At 40.8% G+C, this 25297-nt stretch overlaps 1 protein-coding gene across 8 annotated transcripts in view; it reads right to left on the bottom strand.

Moving 5' to 3' along the window:
* Positions 1–7654: 7654 nt before the first annotated feature.
* Positions 7655–25297, bottom strand: part of KIAA1549 — a 144350-nt gene continuing 126707 nt past the window's right edge. For 4 of the 8 annotated variants that reach the window (XM_080588774.1, XM_080588776.1, XM_080588775.1 and 1 more), the window contains 5 exons: positions 24471–24800; positions 23524–23576; positions 18718–18863; positions 16807–16961; positions 7655–12973 (listed from right to left, as the gene is read on the bottom strand). In XM_080588774.1, coding sequence (XP_080444900.1) covers positions 12719–12973; positions 16807–16961; positions 18718–18863; positions 23524–23576; positions 24471–24800 — 939 coding nt within the window. In that variant the 3' untranslated portion in view covers positions 7655–12718. The remainder of the gene's footprint in view (positions 12974–16806; positions 16962–18717; positions 18864–23523; positions 23577–24470; positions 24801–25297) is intronic. The other 4 variants (XR_013949896.1, XM_080588777.1, XM_080588779.1 and 1 more) reach the window with 2 other exon arrangements.

The following is a 25297-nucleotide window of genomic DNA, read 5'->3' as shown; positions in this document are numbered from 1 at the left end:
TAACAGAAAAAGTCTTCTGGTGGGAAATGCTGAGCTGGCATGCTAGCTTCAGGAAAAAGTCCCGAAAGGGAAGGGCTTAATTCCTTTGTGGCATTTGTAGTGTTTTGTTTTTTTTTTTTCCCCTTCCTTTTTTTTTCTCCCATATGCACTATAATACTATTAGTAAATAATCACAAAACATTGTTTAATTAAGAAAAAGCTTCAGCATTTCAACATACAATTAAAACAAATGTAACAATCACAAGACAAATGTCGGTGTTGGACCAGCCAACTGCTTCTTTCCACCAAAAATGCTTGTGTATGCACAAACTTACAGAAACAAAGGATTCTACACTTTATTGTTGGCAGTGATTGAAAGTGCAGTGAGTCGATGGTTAATCACTCCAATCATTGATGGACAACAAATTTTGTAACTACATATATCATCTTTTGCTTGATTGATTAGTTTTCATAGTGGAAAATGTGCACTGGTCTGAATGCAATACGATAGATACTGTGAAAAACTCTCCACATACTGCCTTAGTGCCTACCTTCCGCAGAACTCTTCCTAGCATTCTCCAGTTTTATGGAAATTGTTCTCTTGCTCAGGAACACAGAAGTGCCTGCTGGAAATGGCCTTAGTTTTGATTTTTGAAGGGTTATGTTTTATGGCTTTTGCATTTCCTTGGCTAAGGCTATGAGCACATGAATGCAGTCTGTCACGGGTGTGAATCCACTTCAGTCTAAAGAGTTGTGAGCACGTGATGCAAGCTCTAGATGTCCTATAGCTCAGCACAGCACCTGCAAACCTATTCCATAATAACTGAGCAATTTGGAGGGCTTCCTAAAGCCTGTCTTTAGGAGCACAGCTTGTTTTTCATATTCTCCAAAATAGTCTGCTTGTGTGCAGCTACATTCAAAGAATGTAGATGATTTAAATCTCAAGTTTTTCTTGTCACAGCTTTTGCATGCACAGTGCAAAAGGAGGAGACATTCTCTAATGGTCTTATCAGTGTTTCAGGGGCTTGTCAATAATAATAGGAAGCACACAATAAAAAAATTGTATCCAACAGACATGAGAAACCGATAAAAAGGCAAATAAAAAAATACTGCATATAACTGGATTATTCATACCCAATATACGATAATCTAAAAATTATCCATGGTCCACTATTACATTTCCTGGAATATTTTTAGCTGAGGAACTCACACAGCAGCACAGCTTGTGGGTTATAACCTCTATTTTAAGATCAGTCAGATCACAGTAGAAGGTTGTGGTCTGGTTTTGATGCACAAGTTAAAAGTGACTCTACAGTACAATGCCTTAGAAATGTGGTACATGAGCCATGCCATAGACTGTTCTTGGTGTAATCATTGCATGTTTTCTCATTCCTAATAGTATCATCGCCACTTATTACTATACTTCTAATAGTATGATTGGTATAATAGTATTATTACCCTCAACTAGCGCAATGCTGCCCAAGCCCTGTTGACTTCAAGGGACCTACACTAACAAGCATACATCCAGCACATGCTGTTTTATTCAGGAAGCCTACCATTTTTATTCCCATGGGAAAACTTGGGAACAAAACATAACTTTCGATTTATCCACGTACAGGCATCATTTCACCTGAGTTAAACCTTGATACCCCTTCAGCATGCCACACGCTATGCCATGCTGTGGCACTGAGCTGGTTTAGGCTCTCAAGCATCTCAAAGCATGTAAAAAATAAGGCAATGTCTCATATTACCCTAAGCTTTCCATTAACCTCTAGAACGATGACAGAAATATTAATGCTCCAGTCGTTTACAGTACATTGATCAGTTAAATCATAGAATATCCCGAGTTGGAAGGGACCCATAAGGATCATCGAGTCCAACTCCTGGCACCACACACGTCAACCCAAAAATTCAGACCATGTGACTAAGTGCACAGTCCAATCTCTTCTTAAATTCAGACAGGCTTGGTGCAGTGACTGCTTCACTGGGGAGCCTGTTCCAGTGTGCAACCGCCCTCTCGGTGAAGAACCTCTTCCTGATGTCCAGCCTAAACTTCCCCTGCCTCAGCTTAACCCCGTTCCCGCGGGTCCTGTCACTGGTTATAACGGAGAATAGATCACCTGCCTCCCCACTCCCCCTCACGAGGAAGTTGTAGACTGTGATGAGGTCCCCTCTCAGCCTCCTCTTCTCCAGGCTGAACAGGCCCAGTGACCTCAGCCGCTCCTCATATGCCTTCCCCTCTAGGCCCTTCACCATCTTCGTCGCCCTCCCCTGGACACTCTCCAACAGTTTCATGTCCTTTCTGTACTGTGGTGCCCAGAACTGCACACAGTACTCGAGGTGAGGCCGCACCAGCGTAGAGCGGGACAATCATTCCCCTCGACTGACTAGCGATGCCGTGCTTGATGCACCCCAGGATACGGTTGGCCCTCCTGGCTGCCAGGGCACACTGCTGGCTCATATTCAACTTGCTGTCAACCACAACCCCCAGATCCCTCTCTGCGGGGCTGCTCTCCAGCATCTCATCGCCCAGTCTGTACATATAGCCAGGGTTGCCCTGTCCCAAGTGCAGGATCCGGCACTTGCTTTTGTTAAACTTCATGTGGTTGGTGATCGCCCAGCTCTCCAATCTGTCCAGATCTCTCTGGAAGGCCTTCCCACCCTCATCTGAGTCCACAACTCCTCCAAGTTTGGTGTCGTTGGCAAATTTGCTCAAAACACCTTCTAGTCCTACATCCAAATCATTTATAAAAACATTGAAGAGGACTGGCCCTAAAATGGAGCCTTGAGGGACCCCACTAGTGACCATCTGCCAGCTGGATGTGGACCCATTTACCACAACCCTTTGAGCCCTGCCCGTCAGCCAATTGCTCACCCATCGTATGATGTTTTTGTTAAGTTGTATGCTGGACATTTTGTCCGGTAGGATCCTATGGGAAACCGTGTCAAAAGCTTTGCTGAAGTCCAAAAAGATCACATCAGCTGGTTTTCCTTGATCGACTAGATGGGTGATCTTATCATAAAAGGAAATCAAATTTGTTAGGCAGGACCTACCCCTCATGAACCCATGTTGGCTGGGGCCAATGACTGCATTGTCCCCTAGGTGCGCTTCATAACTTCAAGGATCATCCTCTCCATAATTTTACCAGGCACTGACGTGAGACTGACAGGCCTGTAATTGCTAGGGTCTTCTTTCTTACCCTTCTTGAAAATTGGCACAACATTTGCCAGCTTCCAGTCCAATGGGACCTCTCCAGATTCCCAAGATCATTGAAAAATAATTGAGAGATGTCCCCCGATGATGTCAGCCAGCTCTTTAAGCACCCTGGGATGAATCCCATCCGGACTCATGGACTTGTATGGATCCAGGTGGAGCAGCAAATCCCGCACACGTTCAGGATCGGTTGGGAGTTTGTCATTCCCACCGTCATTGTCCTCCAGCTCAGGGCACCCTGGGTCCCGAAGCCCATCATCAGTGTTTAAGACAGAGGCGAAGAAGGCGTTAAATGTCTCTGCTTTGCCTATGCCATTGTCTGTGAGGAGACCCTCCCCATCTAGTAGCAGACCTATGTTTTCTTTGGTTCTCCTTTTTCTGTTCATGTATCTAAAAACAACTATTTTATTGTCTCCCACAGACATGGCCATCTTCAACTCTAGTTGGGCTTTGACCACACAAATTTTCTCCCTACAAACACGAACAGCATCCCTGTATTCCTTCCTTGTCGCCTGACCCTCCTTCCAGCAGCCGTACACTTTCTTTTTTTGCCTAAGCTCCAGTAGAAGATCCCTGGTCAGCCAGGCCGGCCTTCTGCCCCGCTTGTCTGACTTCCAATATTTTGGAATCGCCTGATCCTGTGCTGTTAGGAGGCAGTGCTTAAAGATTGACCAGCACTGATGGACGCCAATGCCTTCAAAAGCAGTTTCCCAGGGGACCTTGCTAACTAGTTCCCTGAGCAGGCTGAAGTCTGCTTTCCCCATATCCAGGGCTGAAGTTTTGGTGACAGTTTTCCTTCTGTCACCATAAATTCTAAACTCAACCACTTAATGGTCACTATGACTGAGATGGCCGCCAGTTGCCACGTCCCCCACAAGACCCTAGGAGGGCACCTTTCCTAGTTGGATCTCTTAGCACCTGCACCAAGAAGTTATCATCTAGGTGCTTTATGAACCTCCTGGACTTGCTCATGTCAGCTGTGTGGTGATCCCAGTTGACGTTTGGCAAGTTCCTCAATGCTGTGTTCTTGCACCAAAAAGTTCCTTGCTGGAAGAAGGTGGAAAATAAATGATTCTAGCTCATATGATTTAGTATAAACATGGCAAAATTGGTTGAAATCTGGATGGCTGAATGAAAATAAGTGTCACTGAAACACACTCTTGAGTCCGAACTTTGCTGATCAAGCCAGAACCATTCTTCATATTATCTGGACAAAGTTTCTGAATTTCAGGCAAAGAAAGTATTCAGTGCCTAGTACAGGAGACACCCAGATTGGCACCTGGGAAAGCTGCTGGTCTACAGGTATCTTGATAGACAAACAGAGCAATAGGGAACGCGTAACCAATCAGCACTTCTAATACCGAATACTGACTCCAGGGTAGCTACTTTAATTTGCCTGGAAATAGTATCAAATCACATCTGACCAGGAATTTTTTTAAATTCTTAATTCAAAGACTAAATTGATTGGTACCCGATGCACAAATCTTTTTAGATACCATTGTTCTGGTAATAACTCAGGTTACTCACTGCCTCTATCCTTGGGGTTTTAGTGAATGAACTACATATTAAGCAATTGCACTTTACAATGATTACACTTTGCAAAATCACCAGAGGGATGAAAACTGACAAGCATCAGAGCTTCCTGCTCACATGAAACACATAGAGAGAAGACAGAGGTTAGATGAAAATGTGCTAAGAAAATGTGCTCTGTAGTAGGAATTGGTAGTTCTGATAATGACATTACAAAAACTAGGATTTCAGAAAACTATTGTAATTGATTACAGGCAAGGAATTAAATCTAGGCAATCCTGGGAAGCAGTCACCTTCTCATCCTTATGCTCCAGATCCCACTTACTTTGTGGTATCAGTAGTATCAGACTCTCCTGAGGAATTCAAACCCAGCTGCAGATTTTTGTCCCGGAATCAAATATGCACTTTTCAAAGAGTTTATTTCTAAATCCTATTTTGTAATAAAATTTCCAGAAATAAGCTCAGGGTAAACAATGCAGTTTTGTCTCCCAAGTCTGCAAACGGCTAGGGAAAAAAACACAGCTCTAAGACACACGTAGACTTTTCCTGTCCACTTTGAAGGTAGGAAATCTAGAGACACGTTCAGTTAACCGCTTTGCTCACCCACCAGAAATAATCACCTGAGGGTCCCTTTGTCTTGCTGACATAAAACTCTCCAAGAAAAAACCCTAAACAAAGACTCTGCATTCATAAACGAAAGTCTCCAGTCTCAGAGATCAGTAAAGGAAGCTCTGTTCCAACCCTCACCTTTTTATAGTGTCCTTAACTACAAAGGACAGATAGTTTCATGCAATAATACCTTTCAATGACTTTTTCAACTTTTCCCCTTTGATTACAGTCACTCCTGTTCCATCCCTTTTCTCTCCCATTGAGCTCATTTTCCATCAATTTCACATATTCACTACTTTTGTGAAAGATGCGCGCTGATCTAAATACAGCATTTCACCCTGCAACTATTTATGTGAGTGAATTTAAGACAATCACATAGAAGACACTCTTCTAACCCTCGAGTCCTAGTTAAACTTACTGCTACCTCTCTGCTGTTTGGTGGCTCATCTTTCAAACTATTTACCCATTTCAGCTTTATTATTTGCCATTTACTCAATATGCTAGGTTTCTTCTCTTCATTCCCCGCCCATAGCTGCACCTGCTGCTGGTTGCAACAACCAAGAAGGTCCTGCCTTGTCCCCTTGTCCTTTCCTTCTCTTCCCTTTCCAGGGGAAACAGCATTTTAAATCAAAATACTTCCCAACTGATGATGGTTCTGTAAGATCTCTTTGCTGATGACTTCTCTTCACCAAGGTTTTTTTGTTGGTGGTGGTTTTGTTTTGTTTATTTTTTTAATTATTATTAATACACTTTTGTATCAGTGGCTTTTCCAATTTCTTTGTCCTCGATCACAAAACAAGTGGTACCAACATACAGAATTGAGGTTGGTGAGTCACAGGGAGAGCCTTCCCTAGTTTGTAGTTTCAGGTCACATCATTAAACACACAGCCAAATTCTACTTCATTTCCAATGTGACTTTCTGGAGCAGAAGCTAGAGTACCTCTTCAGGTCCTTTACAGCTCCATCTGCTTTGTCTGAATGGGGAAAAAGTAGGGAGATAGCTACAAAATTTCTTTGCTAGGCTGGTTCCATATCATATATTTAAACCACATCAGTCCAACAGCATCCATTCTGATGTGGCAACCCTCTGGGCTCAAACATATGAAGACGTCACCAGACATCAGCTGAGCTGTGTGTTCTCATACCACTGCTGTGTGATAACATTTGGTGAAACATTTATCCTTAAATAAAGATGTCTAAATAATGCTCATTGTCACTTGTGTTAAATGCTTCTTCAGCCCTCAGCTGCAGGACAGTACTCCTTGCTCCCAGGCAGAAATGTGAGTATTGTAAGCAATGTCATGTCAGTGATGTTATTTTCTGGAAGTGACAACCAACTTCTCTCAACTCCTTTGCAGTCCTACCATGCGCTCTGCAAAAGCAAGAATGGTTTCCAGCGTCCTAGCAATTTTTCTTCAACATTGCAGCGGAGAATAGCAGGATATAGCAATACTGTAAATACTTGGCTGCACATCTGGAAATTCTCTAAATGGGAAATTCCTTACCTTTAATCTTGAATTTCTGAAGTGTTCTTGTTTAAAGCAGCCATCATCAAGCTCAGAAAAACTGTCACGAGGATCAAAATCATCAATGGAAATGCTAGGTAACAAGGGTTCCATGCAAAATGCAAGGTGACTTACCTGAAACCATTTTATTCAGGGTTGCAAGGACTATCAAATCCTGTAATCAGTTCCTGAGTTCGTGTATGCCCAAGTCACCTGTACTGCACAGGATTTGAACAATTTCATGTTTGGCAACTATGCTGAAGTACTACCAACAGCTGCTAAGTCCCAAACCTGTCTCCTCTTTCCTTAACTCCAAGGGTAAAAGCTTCCTGATTTTTATTATTGTGGTAATGTTTTTTAATTCCTGTTATTTTAGTCAAGTTTTTCAGATCTGCCTTTCAGGACCAGAAGAGCCTGGTGCATTGCCAAATATAACACCGCATCAATTTTTCCTTGAATGTGAAGAGGTTTTTCCTAAAACAGAAAGCAATATCCAGCTACTGCTTTTAAATCATGCACAGCACTAAAACACTCAAACTGGATGAGAAAACCAACTTCCAAAAAGGCCTGAGCTGAAAATCTTGGAGAAGCATTCATGGAAACATGACAGAGTTCTTAAGTGCATACATTAGAATATAAATGAAAATGCAAAACTGTAATTTTCATGGTTCAGTCTCTTTCCTATTCTCTAAATTTTCATTTCCCTTTGCCCACTCTACATATGGCAACAACAGGGTTACTTTAAGTGAAATTGGAAAACACCATGTCGGGGACCCACAGACATTTAGCATTCATTTGAAAAGACTTTTCAGAGCATTTGTTCAAATGTGCCAACATTTTATTCTGATTAAGGCAAGATGTAACAGCCTCAACATAAACTTTTTCAGCTATGGAGTAAGAACTACTCAGAACTAACAGGAATGGCCATTACAAAAGAGAAAATATACTTTAAATGTAAAGAGTATCAAGATAAAGTAATACAAAAATCAGTACAAAACATTCCAGCTCTGCAAACTATGAAGGGCAAAGAAATGTGTATTTTGTCTAGCACTAATGTCATTTTTGAAAATCTATCAGTCTTCAGTGGGATTCACAGGACTGCAGCTCTACTCTGGAAACATCTCTTTAACGAGACAGTGCATCTCCATCTCATTCCTGCTTCTCGAGTTTCTTAACTTTCTGGGTGAGTAGACTCACCCTTGGACCTGTAAGTCAAGCCAGATACATCTTGCCAAGTGTATCCCAAGCTGTAATAAAGAACCTGCAGGATAAATTCTCCTTTCAAAATATACACGTGACTCAATGGTTTTCAGGGGAAGTTATGCAGATGTCAGAAGGGACAATACGCAGACCAGCATTTGGATCTTAACTGGCAGTCCTAACAGCATGAGCTGTAGTAAGTTGAGATTGGTCTGCCCTTGTTGAACTAGTGTCAGATACAGGGAAAAAGAATTTTTACAGTCATAAAGCAGCTGATTATCTGATCATTGAATATTATCTTATTAGCTGATTTTCAGCTGCTTTTCAAAGGACACATTATAAAAAGAGAAATCAGACTTTTCAAGCACCCAAGTGCATTCACATCCAAAATACTGTACACCTAGTAAATCTTCATCAACACTGATAGAAAGTTTCTTTCCTAAATTCCACTTTATATTTAGGATCTACAAATACTGGAATACATGAGTGAGAACAGACTGGTGGCATCCTCAGGACTCCCTGCCCCGCATGCTCCCACCTCCAAGTCACTTCAAAGCTCTTGGCCAAGATACAGTTTTTCCAAAGAGTGGCAGCTGCTAACAAAGAACTGCTAAGATAAGGCATGGGGTTGAAAACTCTCATTTCTTTCTTTAGCTGAAAAATTGTTAAGCTGGGAAAGGAAAGGATGTAGCGAGAGTAAAGTTTAAAAATGACTTCAGCTACCCACTGCCATCCACATCACACAACCGGTGACTTCACTTGGGCTCAAATACGCATCAGCATCCTTGCGTAATCCGTCTGATGTACTCTCAAGCTATGAGTTAATGCACAGCAGTGTCAGCTGTTTTGGGTCTTTGGAAATTGGAAACTAAACACAAACTAAACACAAATGTCAAGGAAAATTGTGAAGAAAGAGAAAAGCCTGAGGATTCCACGAACCAGATGGTTTAGGCATGAAAATGGATGTAACTGTTGGTAACAGCTTTCAGTGCCTGTACCAACTTCTCATCTGATCAGTGTTTTCAGTAACTGGTAGATTCATCATTAAGAAATACTTCAAATTCAGGATACTTTACATTTCAGATTTTTTTTTCTTTTAATAGGGCAATAAAATAAACTGGTAAAAGAGCTCAAGCACTTGGGGATCCAGAAGCTTGCAGATTTTTTTTCCCCAAATTCTTAAGAGGAACCACACATTTTGGCAGATACATTCCAAAGGGTCCTTTTGTAGCACACGGAAAAAAAAAAAAAAAACAAAAAAAACAAAATACAGCTTTCCTGTAGCTGCAAGAGGTGACTTGCAGGTCTCCCTTGTTAAGACCATCTTGGAAATGGAACACTAAAGTGCCTTATATGTTACTTTTGTTAATATATGAATATACAGAGTATGCCATACCATCAGTTTGTGAACAGCAGATCAGGTCTTCAGCCAGTCTGAGAATGTAACTTCCAAATCACAGAATGAGCTGATGGGGACCCACGAGGATCAGAGTCCAACTCCTGGATCCCCAAAGGACCACCCAAAAAACAGATCATGCGTCTGAGAGTGTTGTCCAAATGCTTCTTGAACTCCGGCAGCTCAGTGCCATGACCACTGCCCTGGGGAGCCTGTCCCAGTGCCCGACCCCCCTCTGGGTGCAGAGCCTTTCCCTAACACCCAGCCTGACCCTCCCCTGTCCCAGCCCCATGCTGTTCCCTCGGGTCCTGTCGCTGTCCCCAGAGCAGAGCTCAGCGCCTGCCACTCCGCTCCCCTCGTGAGGGAGCTGCAGGCCGCCATGTGGCCTCCCCTCAGCCTGCTCTGCTCTGGGCTGAACAAACCAAGGGACCTCGGCCGCTCCTCCTATGTCTTGCCCTCCGGACCCTTCACCATCTTTGTTCCCCTCCTTTGCATGCTCTGTAATAGCTTTATGTCCTTCTTATGCTGTGATGCCCAAAACTGTACACAGTACTTGAGGAGAGGCTGCACCAGAGCAGAGTAGTGAACATATGGCACTAATGAAAACACATTAATCAGATTGTTAGAATTTGAGACATTCATGGATTATTTTCATGCAGAAACAAATGCTGAATTCCAACTTACATATTACTGTCTTCTCTGTGAAATTGTAAGGTTTCAAAGAGGGATTTTTGCATTGGCAAAAGCCACTTTCTTTACCTATACCTAACTGTCTTGTATGTGTTCTTTGTAAGATTTGGGACTGAAAAGAAAAACAATACTCTTCCAAACATAAAAGGATGGAAATATTATAATAGCATCACCATCACTAGCAGAAGTGAATTAGAAATAGCATAAGTACCTTTAACTTTCAAAGGATTACGTATTCCTTCGAGTCAGACAATCAACTTGCTTTCTAGAAACTCACGTTTTCTTGAAATGAAGTCACAATGTGCTAATGTTATAAGCACTGGCCTCTGACTTCACTGCAGAATCAGGCTGGAGAAGGATCTGGGCTGTGAAGGAGATGGTTTTAATGGGAACACTTAGGAACAGTCTTCAGCATTTTCAAAGATTAACATTGCCTGATACAATCTTCATTTTGCAAAACCCAACATTTTTCAGAAGTATCAGCAACATTCACATGTACAAATTTGGCAGAAAACAACTGTTTCTTTATTTTTACGCTAGAACTGATTATTACACAAAAGGCTTAAAAAAATTCAAAACAGAATGACCTGTAAATAGTGCTGTTCACAACCATGCAGGTGTTCTGACTCCATCCAAACCTCAACCAGTGCCCATGAGGACTAAGTATTAACCAGTGAACTGGAAATGAATTTAGACTGCTTTGCTACATTAAGTTCCTCAAACAATTTCATACTGCCTTCTGACAATCGTAGGTAAACAGAAAAATATCTTAGTTTCCTAATAAAGAAAGGAAGCAACATGCCATTGTTTTTATCACGTCAGTGAGCAGCCAGTTGCTTCCTAGTCTTGGCTTTGGCAACGAATGACGTTATATATGTATTCATGAACAAAGTACATAGGGTTCTTCCATGGCATTCTCCTACCTGTTTTCATTTCAGTCTGAGCTAGTCTTGTTGCAGCTACTGAACTGTGCACTGGAACCAGGAACTGATTTGGTAGCCAAAGAACACCATAATAAAAGAGCATTACATACCTGTATCTTACCAATGCTATTTCTATGCCATTAAGGCCTACCCTGGTCAACTGCCCAATGATCTCCTTGGCTACTACCATCTTCTACAGTGTTTGAAATGCCCATGTTGTAGCACCAAGTAGCTTTGCTTTTCATTTTTCTAGGGCAAGGCTCCCAAGCCTTCTCACAAACACTGAGCTCCCACTCCATCTCAGTGCCAGTTTGTTAGCTTAATACAGTCTGATCTGAAAATAAAAACACTCCAACAAATCACGACGTAAGTAAAATCGTCATATGTATTATGTCAGTTACAGTTATGCAATGGCCAAATATTAGTAAATTCATAGCTAATATTAAATTAAAACTCTGGAAAAAAACAGCGACAAACAGTTCCATGGCACGTACCATTTTTTACCATGGGGACAATGCTTACCCTTTGTCCAAAGGGACAGTGGGAACAAGTATAAATATAGAAACTGTCTCCAAACTGCAACTCTAAGCCTATGTTAATGCTCTAAACTGTCACTGACGTTCACTAAAATTATTCAGATCCAAACATAAGCAATGATTTAGGACATCAATTTAAAACAATGCTGGTGACCCTGTACCAGTCAGGCTGGATTGATTTCTGTCCACAAAGCAAACTACAGAGTGGCAATAATTTATCGCTGGTCTAACAAAAGCACATAGTATGCAAATATATAATTTTTAACGTTATATACACGCATTTCCCCAAATTTAACTGTGGCTGAATATTTTTCAATGATTTTTAGAACAAATTAAATACCAAGCCCTTTCTGTTTGGATGCTTTGCTTTGTTTTTCCAGCCTGAATAAGTCTATGGATATTGTTGTAGTTATACAAGGCCAATGTTTCACTTTGCAAACATTGAAGATGAAGGAACACTTGAAGCTTCAGCACCAGAAGGAAAACAAGGAAGAGTGCAGAGGGTAGCTCCATTCGGAAGGTTAGAGCTATAACAATTATTGTTCCAGTTTGTTACAAGTAGCTCATAAAGCCTTTTATTCTAAACAGTCCTATTGTTATTGACAATCAAAGGGATTCTTATGTGGGATTACACCTTCAACACCCTAGAGCTGATACAGTTTGTAATCTTGAAGAACAGCAACACAAACCAGTTCCCCATAAGCACTGGAGAGATCAGAATACTTGTACTCTGTTGCAAAATGTCATTTCAGTTCATGCAAACCTTTGCCTTCTTCCTTAGAAGAAGGAGTTACTACACTTGGAGTTTGTTCCTGGGATTTTTCTGTTGCTGGAGTATTGACTTCTTGACCTAACTTTTTATTTATTTGTTTGACTGAATGAGGGTAGGAGGAGAAGAGGAGCACCATAGTAACAGCAGACTAATTAACGTTGCTTGCGATGACACTGACTATTTTCCCTGTTTGTCCCCTGTCTCTCCTACACTCTTCTCATTTTGCTGCCTTTTCTTTTTTCTGGAGTGTTGTTTAAAGAGCTGTGAAAGTCCATTCTTTTGAGAGAACAACATTGGTGATTTCCTTTAAGTCTTTGCTTCCATAGGAAGCAGATACCTGGCAGATTTGCAAAGGAATGCTAAATCAACTATGGAAGTTCTGCACTGTTGTCTGTTTCTGAGAAAGTCGTAGAAGTTCTTCTCTAATTGCTTTTATAAGAGAGGCTGAAGAGTGACCTGGCTGGAGGTCCTCAGTGGAACTGGTGGTGTAGCAAAGGCCCTGGCCCTGAAGGCTGTTGTGCGGAAGCTGAGCAGGGGGTGCCGAAGGCTGCCTGGCTGAAGTCCTCGGCATCTGGAATACTGGTGAGGAGGAATATTCTTGGTGTCCATGCATATGCGTCTGGAAAAAGGCAGAAATCATTACTGTACTTTCTGAATAAATATGATAATCCCAGAAAAGACAAGAAAGCAAAAAGGCAAAGAACAGAGGAAAAGCAGCATGGAGATGCTTCTATCGGCTGCCACTGTTCTTTTGTTGTATGAATGAGTGATTCTTCTTATGGAGCACAAACAACAAGCATACACAAATTTGCTGGACTGCCTCAGGTTCAGCGATTTTTAAAATCTCTTTGAACATCCATTAAAAAGTCTGACTCCCTTCTATGTCTGTTATGTTTAGAAACTGAAATAGAAGGAGTTGGGGAAAAACACAGAACTGGAAGTCAATGAGTTGGCTTCTCTTTCCTTGCCTTTCCATCAACTTCCTAGAAGACAATAGGCAAATCACCATCTTCCTGGTAGTAATTCCTTCGTACCATCTATAAAATAGGGATGCTACTACTTTTACCTTCCCATTCTCTGTCTGGCTTGCCTGTCCAGACTGTACACTTGTAAGGACCATGTAAGTGACCTGTGCCCAGGAAAACACGGTCAACGGGAGAAGCAACAAAAGCCAAAAGTGACTCTAGTCAGAAAGACTGGATTTTTCTACACTCAGCGTAGTTCTACAGATCTGAGTAATACTTTCCCAGTTTAGGGACAACCATTGCTTAATGGAAGAAAGGGATCAATTCTGTCTTTGTTCAGTAAAATATATTCTTTAATGAAACATGAGAGAAACACAACAGAATCCTAAGTTTATGGGCTTGTCTATCTGGAAAAAAATCTGCTTACATTAAAATAAATCATAAATTTACAGTACACTAGGTTACTGCACCAACTCCCAGTATGGACACAAACCAGGTACATTTCGAAAAATCTAAATTCCAGCTGATATCCCTAAAGCAATCATTTCCTCTTGCCGAGTATCTGTGAAGGTTGAGAGGCAGCCAGATGGAAACACTGGACACCAAGGACTTGAGGCTGCTTGAACATGCCTTAATGAACCTACGACTCAGAGGAAAGCAGCACAATCCCCTTCCAACAAGGAGCATCCAGCTGCAGCATGTTCAGATCACAGTTATCACAATTTAGTGAGCAGTAACCTCTGCAGATAAGGCTGAAGTAGCAGCAGAGAGAGCTAACTGGGGAGGGAAGAAAAGACAGCAAGGTCAGCTAGAAGAGGATTTGGGGATGAGGGGGAGGGGAGCGAAGGGATTACAAAGCTGAGACTGGAAGGATATGGGGGACCTAGAGATACTGTAGCAGCAGTGTGCAGGCAACACAAAAATGCATGGGAGTATGTTGCCTAACATCTCTCATAATACAAATGAATGAAATCCAAGCAATTTGGCTTAGGACTGAACTAATAATAGATTCTGACTTTGTTGCATAGCTCATGCAGCCCTGATCAATTGCACGGTTAATTTGGGATGAGAGATTAAGAGGAAAAGAAGCTTTAATGGGAGAATGATAGGTAAAGAAGATTTTCCAAGTAACATCCTGTCTTACTTCTTATAAAAGGAAGGAGATTTTAGTATTAGAAAGGAATGAATAGGTCTCTTGATTGTTCAAAATTACTGCATTTGGCAGTGAAACCTGAAACTAATTCATAAGTGGAGTCTAGTTAGCAAACCTGACAAGTACTCTGTGGGTTTATAGAAAAGAGATGACATCAAAAATATTAAAAACAAACGTTCCTTGATACATGACTCTTAACATCAAACTAAACTACATTCAGGTTACTTTCACATTAAAATACACTACATGATTCGGCTCCTATCTCATACTGTATTGAATTAGCACTGTAAGAATAGCTTCTTAGCAGACATGAGGAAGAATACCTGCTGAGGACAGTGGCTGTTTTGTAACATTAAAGCTATAGAAATTTTCTTAAATAGCTCCCAAAACCAGAAGTGTATACTTTTGTGATTTCATATATAACATCATAATTAAACAGGTTGAGAACTTTCAAAAACAGAGATTACTTTGGAATCCTAACCTATACTAGACCACAACAGCAAACTAGGGATAGGAAAGCTTGAAGAAATTTTGTCATATTTTTAAACATTTCTTTAGGAATAGAAATACAGGTTTATGTACTATGTAACACTATATCTGTAACAATATTTAGTTTTATATAGCATCCATAAATTATATTTTTATAATAGAACTTCCATATAATTAACAGTAGTACAAAATAATAGACAAAAATATCTTTGAGTTTTCCTTTAGTTAACTTCTTAAGGAATGAAGATTTATGAGATCACATTGTGCATTTGATCATCTCCACATAATAACAGTTGAACTGTGCCAATTTCAACTGAATTTTATGTATAAATATATATATGCACATACAGGTATATATGTATAAATAAGTATATATTACAAATTATACAAAAATAAGTCGCCAATTAGATGTCACTAGATTTTTGCTATCTGCTGCTCAAGTGACCAATTGCTCCGTATTGTGTTTCCTGTTAGCTAAGGAAATACTAAAATCGTCTTGGTTGCGTAGGCCTTCTAGATGGGAGAATGAAGGTGAATTGATGGTAACCTGCACACTGATTTTGGGTCAGGTGGCATAAGTGAGAGGTCATATTCCAATGGGAAATCAGGTGTTGACAGCAGAATAACAGCTTGTGAGGAAAAGCGCCATGGCAGGAACACAAATGCAGATCCCTTTCAAGTTCATGGCAGAAAGAGCACTCCAGCTCTATCCTGCCTACATTCAGAGGCTAATGTTTTTGCTCAGAATGAAGGAAAAGGAAGGCTGTTTGCTAAGAATGTTTTGCCAAGTTGCATAGTGTACCTTAAGGAATGTGTCTATCATTAAGTAAATTCTCCTTTCCAAAAAGAAGAAAGAAATTTAGAGCTCTGTCCAAGTGAAGGAAACCAAACTCTGAAGGTAATTATTTAAGTATAGAAAGTTACAAGTTAAGGGCTTATCTAACAAACTTAAACTGCCTTAAGTATGCAAAAAGGCTGAGATCTTCCTTCCTCTCTCAAGAAAGAAAACAGAAAAATTGTAATTATAAGATGGGAGGAAATGAAGGAGCACAAAGGCATTACTCTCAAGATTACTACACTAAAGCTGTCACAGGTCAGTCTGCTTCAAGATGCAAGTACATCAAACACTGACTGGTAGCAGGCAACTGGATCTTTCTTGGAAATGCCACACAGTATCTTCAATCTCACCACACATCTGGTAGAATCAGAAATGTCAGCTTTGAGAAGCAGCACTGCCAAGAACATGGAATCACGATGGCTGCCTAGGAAACAATGATAAACTAATACATATTAATTTACCACATCCTGCTGACTGAGGTAGGAAAATAATTTGTTTAGGAACACCTCTACTGTTATGTGCAAGTATGTGCCTTATTCCATGGCCCTGACTCCTGCTGTTGTGCACTGATAAAGAAGACGAAAGAACTATAATAATACAAAGTAGAAGGGTACTCTGGGACAATTTAATTCAATGTTTTCTACTTAAAATGATCGCAAAATACAAAGGCATATTTCAAAGAAGGAAATGGAAAGCAGTATCCACCTCTGCTGGTGCTCAGAAGCAGAACTGGGTGAACTGCAATTAATGAATGAAGGCCTCGAGTAAAGAAAAAAAAAGGGTTAGGGTAACGTGAGAGAAAGCAGTTAGAGAGAAGCGAATGTGAAAGAATAGCAAGCAAAAGTTAGAAGAGCTAACGAGGGTTCGAAGAGCAAAGCAAAGAATGTCAGAGAAGCAACTGAAAGTATTCCAGGGAGAAAAAAGTTCCAAACAGTAATGCAGGAAAAAAAAATACCCGAACATATCACTACTTCGGAAACTATGCAAATGTGTAACACAGTACTCACTGCATCTCGCCTAGCATATTCATCCTCTCCACGGTACTGGGGCCACCCTGGCCCCCCCGGCTGGCCATGCCCTGCTCTGCCTGAGGGGATCTCCACTTGTTGACCTCCGATCCTGCTAGCAATTCCCACCTGAGTGAGGTGCTGTATCTGAGAACCTTAAAAGCAAATATTGTTTTTTCATCTTTATACACAGTCAAGTTTGCAGGGCAGACAAATGACAACATAAAACCTTGTTGGAAGCAGGAGACAAGAAGAAAGTGAAGCTCTGTTTGTGTAATTTAAAAAAAAATCAGCAGAAAGAAGGCTATCAGTATAGAATAAAGAAGGAAAAGTTGTGTGCATTTTGTGCAGTTCATTTGAGTGTGATGCTTTTCATTGTCACTGCACTGAAGGAAGAGGTTAAGATACGTGCATCTCAGGCATGGACTGCACTGCATTCCAAAAACATGCCAGCCCTTTTCAAACAACACTTACTGAAAGCCCTGGCAATGTTTTAATGTAAATTACTTAGCAGCAAAGAGAAGATATTTGCTACCGTAATAAATCACATTTGCATCACACTGGCAAGACTCTTAACTCTCTAGGCTACTTTCTATTCCATCTCTCACAAGAATAAAATACATGACTATGTAAAAGTGTAGTTCTTGCAGCTTTGCTTTATGGTTAAATATTAAACGATGCTGTCGCTGACTAACAAGAAGGTCAGAACACACTGTATCTCCGTTCAGCCTGAAAGCTAACCTCCTCCTTTCTAACTCCTCTCCACCCCCCACTGCTTTCAAACACATACAAGGAGAGCCACCACCATTAATTGTAAGAGACATGGAACAGCATGCCAGCTTTCTTTTTTCCTGAATTTCCTCCCACAGGGAAACAAAATTTATTTTATAAATACAACAGAAATGAAACATTTAATAAACCCACAGATACATAACAGATAACTCTGTGTGCGTGTGTGCATGTACAAAAAGGGAGGAAAAGACAAAACCACTGATTTACATGATGTACAGTTAGTTCGCTTTCATATTTTCCCCTCAAAAAACAACCATTAACTGAGAAGCCTGATATTTATACATACTTATGCTGAAGGACAGTAACTAATCATCTGAATTCCCCCAAACTTTAAAGCAAAAGATGCACGAACATTAGAGAATAGCGTGAATCAGAGAACTAAATCATCATCATTAAACTGTAACAGTCACTACAGTTCTGTCATTCTCATACATTTAACAGTTAAAGGGAGAGGAGAGCAACTATCAAAATTAGGACTCATGAGTACATGATCGTATTTTCAGTCTTTTTCAAATCCCCAAGAAGAAAACATTTGTCTGGGAAAAAAATAACTGTGGCATTTGCATGGTAATAGAACATTTTATTCTTAGAATCAGTGTTTGCTGCTTAATTGCAATATGATATTAGAATTTTACTCATGATAGCATTCATAAGCACTATGGAAATTATCTCACTGTCGAAGTAGTGAAGATGATTTCATATGGGACAGCAGCAGTAGATATCTTCAGAAACTAGATGACCCTGCTTTTATGCATACATTTCTATGAAGAATAGTGAGAAACAAAGAAGCAGCAAAGTATTGAATTATTATTTTTTGGTAGGCTTATTTGGGATGTATCAATTATATAATTTGGCACCAAGGAAATTACCAATGCTTGTAAGACACTAAAAAAAAGTGGCAAAGCACTGCCTTTTTCTGCAAGGTTCCACATATCTGTAAAGTTAACCTCTGTTTGTGACCACTTATTTTATTTTATTTTATTTTTTTTGGCAGTGAAGACAAGGGCCACATTTCAAGTATAGTACCTGAAGAAGAGTTATGTCTTAATGGTGATCTCAGGGTAAGAATAGATATGGAGAAGGATTTGCTATTTTAGTGCATGTTCAACTTAAGTGTACCTGCAGTGCTTCCAACTGGTCGTGGTCGTGCCACTGATGGCATTTCCTCTGAGTATATTCCTCTGGAGGAATAATGAGCCTCGGGTGGCTGCTGGTCTGGGTGCATTAACTCCGCAGGTTGAAGAAAACCTGGCCCAAAGTTCTGCCTGGGGAAAAGAAAGGACCCAAGATTACAAAAAATAAACAGCTTAATTAAAAACAGTTGTGCAAGTATACCTCATACAACACCTATTTGTGATGACTTTGAAGTAACTTTTTTTTCCTCCTTGATGTCCTGCATCACAAATGAAAATGACCTAGAAACTCTACCAAAAATTTCATGCAAGTGTTTTTCACATGTTACAGCCTCCTCAATGCAGAGGAAAAAGCTGACCTTGTTTTCCCCTTGGAGAAAAATGTATCTTCAGGGAAAAAAAACACAAACAACCCAACACAGAAAAACCAGGCCAGTAGTGATGAAGCCGCTTACTGTAGCAACATATCTGAATCTTACTCGAGTTGCTGGGCATAAAAATTATGTCTAAATCAAACCACACAAACTGTATTACATGTGTATTTCATGAACAATTATTATTTCATCAAGTTTTCTGAAGATTTTCGAGGAAACTTCCAAAATCTTGCTTTCTAAGGTTCAAACTATAGAGACCTGTCATTAGCACGTACGAAGAGAGATGCAACATATACTAAAACTAATGTTTTCTACAATTCAGACTGGTGCTCATAGTCATTGCTGTTATATATTTAATGAGAGGAATTAACAACAGAACCTGTCGTCAATCTATCTTCATTAATTGTGCCCAGGTAATGGGACTTCAAAAAGAAACCCTACAATTCCTTCACAGAACAAGAACAGAGAAGGAGATGTAAATGCTGCTTTCCCTGTGCTTCCTATTAGCACACCCTTAACCTTGACATGGAGAAGGTATGTTTTAAAAGAATGACGGCTGCTGAGTTTTCAAGGAGTATTCATTCCTTTCATTATGGGGGAGGCATGAGCACCTAAACTTCAGGTGCTTAGTTACAAGGCTAATCTCTCTTAAACTGCAGGTGTGATTTAAGGAAAGGAACATGCTCCTCAACAGGCATTACAAATATTCAAAGCAAAAGGTTAGGTTCATTAAATCATTTTCTGCAGAAGCCCGTCTCTCACAGCTGATTATAAAAGAAACAAAGTGAGACAAACACACTAAGTCAAGCACATGAGGTTACACTAAGCGAGGACAGGGGCCTAATTTTATATTCCTTTTACCACAGTAGCACCTAAACTACTCTAGGCTATGGACTGCTACCTAGTCCATTCTTCGACACCTCCATTTTGCCTTTTTTGTTTTTTAAACAGGAAAATTCCATGACTGCATCTAGTTCAACTTATTCTTGATTTGTGCTTTATTTGGAAAGCTGACCACTTTCGTATGAAGACCAGATAACAAAGAAGGCTGAGATAAAAATAAATAGTCTAATAAAGCCAAATAAGAGCATAATAAACTAAAACAAGTAATTGTAAAATAAAGCTCTAACTACCTGGCAAGTAGTATTAAATGAAGGACGTGTAAGGGGTTCAAGGTGCAGAAATCCCATTGTGGAACCGCCAGAATCTCCCCACCTCCCTTGCATACATTCCCAACTGTCCCCTCAGTGGATCCAGAAGAAACAATATTCAGCCAGACTTGTGAGCTCATTAAAATAAATGCCTGAATGAGTAGGTAATGTTTAACAGTGTCACTTCTGTTATTTTAATCACTGCAACCAGCAAAGGATGTGATCATCTGGCACTTAATGTCTACAATGCAGAGTTGGAATCTTGATAAATTATTACAATTTTTGATGATGTCTTTAAAGAAAATACCTTCTCAGCATTACTGCAAATGTATTATTTTTGTGCCAGTTTTTCTGAGAGGACAGGATCCTATCCTTTCTTGCTGACGGGTTTGTAGCTGGAAGGTATAAGTTTAATAACCCACTACCTCTCTTCTCAATCTTTTTAAAAGATAGATACAGCTACTCTTTAAAGTCAAGAAGAGATCAACAGAAGAATACAAAATGGGATACATCTCTGAATCTGTATAATACAGGCTTTTTAGTGCTACTTCCTATTACCAGACTGAGACCGAGCCTTCAATTTATCTTCGCATATTAAAAAAAAAAAAAATTAATAACTGGAGATTAAACCAACTGTGGAGAAACTGCCCCCCAAATCAATTTTACACCATCAAGCCACTATAGCTAGGCATCTCTGTTGCATTATGTGATATTTTTCTGGTAAAAAAAACAACCAAACAAAAAAACCTGTTCATTGTGCCTTTATGTTTACACAGCTGATATGTGACCTAGGTCTTTCACATTTAAATTTTTTTACCCAAGTTGGTTCCAGCCCATTAAAGATGCTGACTGCATTTGTACAGAAAAGGGAACAGTAGGTTATCCAACTACTATTCCATGCACTGGGTATTTAAGCCAATGGACTATGACATTGATACATGCCTCTTAATCATACTGACCTCAGGTCATTTTTAGTTCCTCTAGTTAGTACACTGTTTCTATCAATTTACTTATCATCATTTTCTGAATTTGAGCATAAACCCCATTCTACAACCATAAGAAGAACTCTTTCCATGTTTTTCATGTTTACATGTTTTCTATGTTGGGGCATTCCCAGATATTTGGGGCAATCCCAGGTCTTCCTGTAGACTGGGCGAAGGAGAACTTGAGAGCAGCCCTGCAGAGAAGACTTAGGGGTCCTGATGGACAAGAAGCTGGACACGAGCCAGCAGTGCGCGCTTGCAGCCCAGAAGGCCAACTATGTCCTGGGCTGCATTAAAAAAGGGGTGGCCGGCAGGGAGAGGGCGGTGATTGTCCCCCTCTACTCTGCTCTTGTGAGACCCCACCTGGAAGACTGCGTGCAGGCCTGGGGCCACCAGCACAAGAAGGACATGGAGCTCTTGGAAAGCGTCCAGAGGAGGGCCACTAAGATGATCAGAGGGCTGGAGCGCCTCTCCTATGCAGAAAGGTTGAGGGAGCTGGGCTTGTTTAGCCTGGAGAAGGCTCCGGGGAGACCTCATTGCGGCCTTCCAGTACTTGAAGGGAGCGTATAAACGGGAGGGGCAATGCCTGTTTACATGTGTTGATAGTGATACGACAAGGGGGAATGGTTTTAAACTAAGACAGGGGAGATTTACGTTAGAAATTAGGAGAAGGTTTTTCACTCAGACGGTGGTGAGGCACTGGAACAGGTTGCCCAGAGAGGTTGTGGATGCCCCATCCCTGGAGGCATTCAAGGCCAGGCTTGATGCGACTCTGGGCAGCCTGCTCTAGTGGTTGGCAACCCTGCCCAGAGCCGGGGGGTTAAAACTAGATGATCTTTAAGGTCCTTTTCAACCCAGGCCTTTCTATCATTCTATGATTCTACTGACCAAGCTTTAGGAAATCTTTTATTTTAATGAAAATTTTAAGGAATTCTTCCTGTTAAGGTCAATGAGCTTGCAGATTGTTAACTTAATCTGCTGACACTGGCAGAGCCTGTGTTTGAACTACCTAAATAATGATGTCATTAGTTTGTAACTTACAGAAGTCCAGAGTGCCTACACCAAGGGCTGACAAACATTTGAACAAAAAATATGTCGCAAAGACACCAACTTGCTCAGGTGTTTTAACATGGGTTACAGCACTTCCACAACTAAATTATCATGTTTTCCCTGAATCTGTATCAGGCAAACAAAGAGAAAATCCCCCAAAATAAACAGTTGGTTATGCTTTGTGTTGGCAGTCACAAAATTCATAATCCTCAAGGTTACCTAGATTAAAAAAAAAATGGACTGCATGTCATACTTTATGCAATTTCATATATGCTCCACTCACATTGAAACTGTCAGCTCTGGCCAAGACCTAGGTGAGAAAATGCGCTTAGAGATTCCACCTTTTCTAGTTGGTCCTTTCAAAACAGGGTTGCAGAACAAAGGATAAAGGAAAGTTCTTTGTATTCATTTTGAAGCTAAAGTATGCCAAGTTTTCAAGGCAGTAAAGACTTTAGCTGAAATCTTATGAATGACACAAATACCAGTGGTGTTTCATCTCACACGATGAGCTGTAAGAAGGTAATGAGAGAGCAGTATGAGGGCACCTTTTTACCACCTCGGCTGCAGCAGCTTTAAGAGTCTGAGGCAAGTGTAACTCCAGTAGGTAACCATGACTCAAGAGTCTAACTTCATATGTAGTTAGCACATAGGCACCAAACGTGGAATTAACAGTGGCTTGGACAACTGTTTCTTCTCTTTATGCAATTCTCCCACACTAAGGCCAGGAGAAGATGGAAAATCTGTTCTTCCCCCCTTATTTTACAGCAATAGGCCTACAAGGCATGCTTTTGCTGTGAGGGTCACCATGCTCTGAAATTTGTTAACTTGGTTAAAAATAGAACAAATCTGTTAGTCATCTGCAAGCTTTTGCAAGTGAGTGCTGCCCTGAGGCTACAGAAACAAGATGAAAGTGAGAGTACTGGGAGATGTACACACATTGGAGTAACTGTTTCAGGCTCTCTAAAAGCTGAAACTCAATGGTTTACTCAGTATTTGGAAGGACACCTTTACAGCCAAGGGGCTAGGAAACACATTTCTTTTTAATGAAGGGTTGGATTCCACACAGCATGCATGTGTCATTCATGCCACATAAATAAATTACACAGGCTGAATCTGGACTCCTGTTACTTCTCATTTATATGGTACTTTGCATAATAATATAACAGTGTTAGTAAGAACTCTGTAGGAATTGAAAAGAAAATAATAAATGATAATTCCATGAGTGAAAAGCTACCTTGGTAGGAGACCTGGTGCTGCTGGCGGAGTCATTCCAAATTCCACATATCTCTGTTAGAAGAATCAAAACAAATGAATTAAAACCAAAATGTGTACCCTGGGAAGTCCACTGTAAGCCTTTTAAGTGATGAATTGCAGAGATCACTAGGCCTTTATATGTGATTGGACTGCAACCTTAACAGCTTGGTTTTACAAACCCTGTGGCATAAGAAGGCCTGGGAAGCACTGTTACAGTAGGACAGCAGTCTCTTCTGTCTTTACGTACCTTAAAGACCTCTCAAAAATACTTTTCTCATTTGCAGATCAAGCAGTGCTCCAATGTCTATTTAGCTTAAAACTTTCAGCAAGCTAAGCTTTGCATTTGCAAACTTTTTAAATCTCTAACCAGCATCAGACTGCAACAGAGATACCACAGGGCTCAAACTCAAGAGTCCGGTGGGGTTTTGAAACTCAATTGTTGTGGAACTCAAGATGACATGAAATATTACCTGTGCATGTCTCAGCGCTCCATAAAATGCAACGTACTACACATAGAAATACTGGTTCCCTATCCCTCACATTCTGAAAGTGTTTGGATGTCTTGCTGGAAAACACGATCTAAGAACAATACAATCTTTTTCATTGTCAAAATACATACTAGCACATGTATTAAAAAAAAATTATTCTTGGACATAACAAAGTTGATCTGTTTAAGATCATAACTGAGAAGAACAGAAAAAACTATCCTAGAGAAGAACTCCTATTTTCTCTTGTGGTTGGGATGGGAAAAGGGAAAAAGAATACAAAAGATCACCATATTGTGATGGCCATTTCAAAACTCTCCCAGTTCCAGAAACTATTCCACGTCTGTGGTAAGCCCTGACAGAAAGGGCAAAACAACAGTGATCACGGCTCAACTGGTGCTAACTGCCTGCCCAGAAAAGCCTTTCACATTGCATCACTCACATTAAATGGGATGTTTACTGCCCGAGTTGGACCATAAGGTGATCCCCATTGGGTGCAAGTGGTTCCCCTCCCTGCTCGAGCAGGAGTGTTGTTTACCGGCTGTCCTGCAGAGACCCCAGGTGGTGTGACGGCTGTGGAATTGGCCGCTTGGCTGCTGGGAGCCACCAGGGCAAAGGCGTCATCCAGCAATGAGTGCATGGTCTGCCGAGCCTCTTCTATGGATGGCTGCGGTGGGACGTACTGGGAGACTGGGTGGGAAGGCAAGCCGGGGAACTTCCCCAGATCTGCTGACGATGATGTATGAGGATCAGGAGGCAAATCTGGATCAGACTGGAGAAAACAGAAAGAAGGTGAAGGGCAGGCAGACAGGAGATCTGATCAGCCAGCTTCCAGGCCCCCGCAGGCCTTAAGTCTGACCAACACTCCCTTTGCCAGACCCAGAATGAGATAAAATGCACAAGTGCCAGCACTGGACAAAATCTGTCCCTGACTCTCCCCACTTCTGCACGTACAGACATGACACCAGCTGTTCAAATGCTTCATTCATGCGATCTGAAATACCCTGATCTCAGGTAAGGCAGAAATTCTCTGCTCAGTAGTTACTTAGGTATAACAGAAATCATGCAGTTTGCAAGCACGTTTGTAAAGTCACACAGTGAGAATTTACTCCACCCAGAAAAAAAGCCAATCAGCTCTGTCTATATCTCTGAATCCTCTGCAGTTTTTGGAGTTCCAAGAAATTAACTCAGTCTTTAGCTTACAACTGACCACATCTGCAGTGATATTAAACAATTATCGCCCTCTAGAAAAACACACAAAGGGAGCTG

The sequence above is a fragment of the Anser brachyrhynchus genome (assembly GCF_964034855.1).
Source record: "Anser brachyrhynchus genome assembly, chromosome: 1".
In the NCBI taxonomy this organism is placed as follows: domain Eukaryota; kingdom Metazoa; phylum Chordata; class Aves; order Anseriformes; family Anatidae; genus Anser; species Anser brachyrhynchus.
This window is presented reverse-complemented; position numbering and strand designations above follow the sequence as displayed.